The sequence below is a fragment of the Arachis duranensis genome, chromosome 8, assembly GCF_000817695.3.
Source record: "Arachis duranensis cultivar V14167 chromosome 8, aradu.V14167.gnm2.J7QH, whole genome shotgun sequence".
In the NCBI taxonomy this organism is placed as follows: domain Eukaryota; kingdom Viridiplantae; phylum Streptophyta; class Magnoliopsida; order Fabales; family Fabaceae; genus Arachis; species Arachis duranensis.
In genome coordinates this window covers 43,345,655-43,350,697 of record NC_029779.3, presented here as the reverse complement: position 1 = coordinate 43,350,697, position 5,043 = coordinate 43,345,655, and the positions used below count along the sequence as shown (strand labels likewise).

Sequence of the window (5,043 nt, the reverse complement as noted above, 5' to 3'; positions counted from 1 at the left end):
TGATATATATTATTTATTATATTATGTAGAATACATATATATATATATATTATTATATTATTGTTACCGTATAATATATATTATTATAATATTATAAGGATTATTATTTAATTAATTTAACATGTAATTTTGTTAATGCAGCCTAACAGGAATTTGTTGGTGCGTAAACTGGATCCACCACAGACGTGGAATCCGATTGTGGAGAACCACTTACGCGCCACGGGATTCTACCACGTCTCCAGAATTGGAGTCATAAGAGGATTTCACCCCATGTTAGCTGCTCTGGTTGAAAGGTGGAGGCCTGAAACCCATAGCTTTGTATTGCCAATCGGTGAGGTTACAGTGACATTAGAGGACGTTGCTCATATATTCGGGCTACCCATTGATGGAGAGCCTGTCAGTGGATGGACAGATAGTAGCAGCGAGTTTATTCAAAATCAGGGCATAGCAATATTCGGTCGTGAGCCATCAGTCAGTCATAATGCAAAGTCCTATATAAAGTTGGCTTGGGTTCGACGTATTAGAGATGCAGAGCCGTTGAATACTGAGGAGTCCATCAGGAGATACGTCAGATGTCATATATTCTGTTTGTTAGGGTCGACCCTATTCACGGACAAGTCGACCGCATATGCACATGCGAAGTATTTACCATTGCTTCGCGATTTCGAGCAGATCCATACTTACAGTTGGGGGTCAGCTTGTCTCGCTCATCTTTACAGAGCACTATGCCGTGCATCACGATATGATACTAAGGAGATGGATGGCCCTCTGAATCTATTGTTTGTTTGGGCATGGGAGCGAATGCCGTTTCTTGCTCCCGTATCGAGACAAACCCTTCCACCCGCCCAGATACCAGTTGCCATGAGGTAATAAGTCTTATTTTAGTCTTGTGTTATATTCATTATGCATGTTTGACATATGCTGTTTTATTTAAATTTTTTCGATTAATAATGTGTCAGGTGGAGTCATTCGGAACGGACTACAGCGTGGTTATCCAAGACCGTAGAGACATTCAGGCATGACATAGACTACATGGAAGAGGTAAATAGTTATATTTTAGCTGTTCCGTTTTTCAATCCATTATTGTTAGGGTTCTAATATGCCAATAATACTGTGGCAGTTTGAGTGGCGGCCGTATCACGGATTGATCGTTCCGGACGACTTATATCCCCATCTTGAGGTGTGTGACATCGTTGCTCCGTTGTTGTCATTCGAGTGTGTCGAGTGGCACCCTGCGGACCGAGTGATGCGTCAGTATGGATATGCACAACCTCCTCCGCTGGCAGTGAGAGATATTCCAGTTGATCAGCATTGCGTCGTTCTACGTGGAGTGCAGCTACATGACTGGACAGTTTTGCATGGGGCATGGATAGAGGAGTGGGCCAACAGGCGACACAGTCGACTGCGGGATCGGCACCCCCCTCCGACCTGGGATTTTTTCCCGACGGTAGAGTATCAGTACGTACGCTCCTACGCACATCTGTTGAGATTGATGGGGTATGTTCCTCATTATCCACAGCCACCTGCCCCACAGCCACCTCCCCCACAGCATGCAGTGTTTGAGCCGATTCCTTATTATATACCACAGCCACCTCCCCCACAGCATGCAGTGTTTGAGCCGATTCCTTATTATATACCACAGCCACCTGCCCCACAGCATGCAGTGTTTGAGCCAATTCCTTATTATATACCACAGCCACCGGCCTACAGTCATGGTAGCCATCACTCTCAGGCCAGTCACCACTCTCAGCACTCTGAGCACACCCCCCACGCTCAGAGCAGCCACCATTCTCAGCACAGTGACCACGGTCCGTCCGGCCATCATGATGATCCCGTACTTACCATTCCTTCCGGTACAGATTGGTTTGACTTCTCCAGTGGCGGAGAGGCTGGTTTGGGTGGCTGGTCAGATTTCAGTGGTATCCCTTCACTGTCGGTGTCAGCTGATCCACGTAGGGCATCAGTAGATACGGCTCATGGTTTGCAGGGTCGTACTTCCGACCGCACGTCAGCGAGTGCATCATGTGATAGTGGTTTTATGCATCGTCAGCGGGCATACACAGTTGTTGACACGTTCAACCCTGGATCATCCGCTCCGACAGATGCAGGTGGTTCGGCCGCTCCGACAGAGGCAGGTGGTTCGGGAGCTCCGGGGGTGGATGACTCAGTTCGAGGTCACCCATATGACCTACGGACGGAGCGAAATCCCCCTGATAGGTATACTCCTCGTCGAATGCCAATACCCAATGTCTGAGTCCGATGGCATCGCACCACCTGGCATATGCCTCGCCTCGCTCTTCCAACCTCTTATAGTTGGTATTGTACTCCTCCACCGTTCTTGAATACCCTATGTTGACAACAAGCTTTTGCAAGTGAGGGACTTTGAATGCCCTTAAGAAGTTACTGCCGATGTGTCTTATACAAAACATCCACCATGCTCTTGGAGGTTGCCAGTCACCACCGGAACGATTAACTGCTGCCCGTATTGACTCATGCCGGTCTGAGATCATACCCACACCGTCTTTTCTAACAACATACGTTCGCAGATTCCTGAGGAAGAAGTGCCACGCATCAGCTGTCTCACCTTCCACCAAGGCAAAGGCGATAGGCACAATGTTCTGGTTCCCATCTTGTGCAACAGCGACTAGAAGTGTACCTTTGTATTTTCTGTATAGGTGTGTGCCGTCAACCTGAACCAGGGGTTTGCAATGCCTGAATGCCCTAATGCATGGATTGAAACTCCAAAATACACGATGAAGTATTTTTACACCTTGTGCCTCCTCGTTCCCGTTGTAGAGTGGTCGTGTTTCTATTTGGACAACTGAACCAGGAATCTTCTGCACCATGACCGAGAGCCACCACGGCAATGCTTGGTAGGATTCCTCCCAATCACCGAAAACGAGCGCAACTGACTTCTGCTTTGCCAACCAAGCCTTTCGATAACTGATGGTATAGTTGAACCTTGACTGGACTTCTGCAATTATAGATTTCACCTTGATGGACGGGTCCGACTCGACCAAGGGCCTTATAGCCTCAGCAACTGTATCTGAGTCCAACTTGGAATGATCTTGTGAAATCGTTCCGATGGTGCACGTGTGCCTACCGTTGTATCTGCGTATCTCCCAACAACCTTTTCTCCGTATCAAGCTGGCTCGGATAAGCCAGTCACATCCACGCCCGTACATCTTGCATTTTGCATAGAACGTCTGTGGCTCAGACTCAAACACATCATAGTCAACTCCTCTAGATATAGTGAAACTTCTAATTGCTGCAACGACCGACTTTCTAGAGCTGTATTCCATTCCAATTCGGAACTCTCCGTCCTCAGGATCAGCAATACCTACAGAAAGCCGAAATCATCGTTTATTGCACACTCCAAGGTATAAAGTAACAAAAACTTCGTATTTAGTCAACACGTACCTCTGTTTGCATATTCCGGAAACTCGGGGACATGCATGGCGTCGAGATCTAACTCACACATAAAAGGTGGAACGCCCATCGGTTGACTGCTCGAGGGACGAACCACTACATTCTCCACTGCTGCCTCAACTCCCACATCACCATCCTCATCTTCATCGCCGGCTTCATAAGTGGCTTCGAAGTCCTCTTCGCTGTCACTATTCATACCTTCGTACACTGCAGCTATATCATCATTTACATCTATATCATTTTGGACCGCTACTGCCTCTTCAGCTTCAAACTCAACGTACAACTCAATCTGTGGGTGTCTCATATAAGTCTGCCGGTGAATTTCAAACATATTCTGCATACTCGCCTCATCCGTGATCGGAATCGTATCAAACTGTATTAGGCCACCAAAAACCACAACCGGATTTCGGTACAGAATTCTGCTCACTCTCATTAACGTACCATTCTCCATGCTTTGACATAGGCCGTTCTGCAGCTCCATTAACGTCATCGTGCATGGAACCACAAACGAAAACGAATTTTGTGACACAAACCTCACTCCCTCATGAGTATTACGTATTATCTCACCATTACGATACACCACCAAATTTGCAGTGTCCTCCATTACACCAACTACAACATCAAAGAATCCTCACAACACACTCAAATCTCACTCACTCAGTATGGAAAACACTATCGAGCTCTACCTTATATAGAGCGGTGAACTTACCACGCCCCCCACGTGGTTCACACTTGGACCAATCAGCTTCCGCCACGTCAGCACGCCCCCCACGTAGTGCAGCAAACGGGCCAACCAGATTTTGCCACGTCAGCACGCCCCCTGCGTGCTGACTCAGCACGCCCCCTGCGTGCTGCCTAGGTGGCTCAACCACAGTTTGCCACCTAGCTTCCACGCCCCCCACGTGATGTATGCACCACGCCCCCTGCGTGCTGTGCTTCTCATCTGACACGCCCATCTCTGTGTAATACACACAATTGCTCCATATTTACCCAAATCACCAACATGTTTTCCATATTAAAATTAATGAGCCACACAAAATTTACGTAATTTTTTTTTCCATTATTTTTAAACTAAGTTGTTAATACTACACTGAATTTTGTTCGTACTTGTTTCCTGCCACACTTTACTTCTAGTATTAAAAAAAAAAACTAATTATTTTATCTGGCAAAAAGAATGTATAGGTTACGGAATTGGAAATGGCCACCACGGCACTGCGTGGTATTTACTATTTACATTTATTATGCTATTATTGAAATTAATTGATAAGTGCACGCAGACTGTGAAATAGAAAGATGTGATGCAAAACAGAAAGCACCGTTTTTATCAGGAAAAATTAAATTGACGTGCAGGCAACAATTCCATCTGCCTGGTTTAATTAGTTTTTCTCTTTAATTAAAAATTTCCAATATCAACTTTTTTATTTCTTTAATAGAAAAATGATGGATGGAGAATATAAAAAATATTAAAATTAACAGAATATATTTTTGTAAATTAAAAGTAATCACAATTAAAAATTTAATTAGATATTTAGATTTAATTTGGTAAAATTTTTACTTTTTAAAAGTATCTTATAAAAGTTAATTTTTAAAATATGACTTTTTAAAAATGGTATT

The 5,043-nt window shown here is 44.8% G+C and overlaps 1 protein-coding gene across 1 annotated transcript; it reads right to left on the bottom strand.

Annotated features, from left to right (window-relative positions):
• Positions 1 to 2,307: 2,307 nt before the first annotated feature.
• LOC107462984 (uncharacterized) lies at positions 2,308 to 4,385 on the bottom strand. Its single transcript, XM_052253418.1, has 4 exons — positions 4,139 to 4,385; positions 3,421 to 4,041; positions 2,434 to 3,340; positions 2,308 to 2,347 (listed from the first exon to the last, which is right to left on the bottom strand). The coding sequence occupies exons 1-4, from the start codon at positions 4,383 to 4,385 to the stop codon at positions 2,308 to 2,310; spliced, it is 1,815 nt and encodes a 604-aa protein (XP_052109378.1).
• Positions 4,386 to 5,043: the final 658 nt, after the last annotated feature.

Bases quoted from the DNA above. Each gene is read 5' to 3' on its own strand.
- LOC107462984 (XM_052253418.1), bottom strand. From the start codon at position 4,385: ATGGGCGTGTCAGATGAGAAGCACAGCACGCAGGGGGCGTGGTGCATA. The intron at 4,042-4,138 runs GTAAGTTCACCG...TTGATGTTGTAG, and splicing joins TGAACCACGTGGGGGGCGTG to TTGGTGTAATGGAGGACACT. The intron at 2,348-2,433 runs GTGGATGTTTTG...TTGTCAACATAG, and splicing joins TGGCAACCTCCAAGAGCATG to GGTATTCAAGAACGGTGGAG.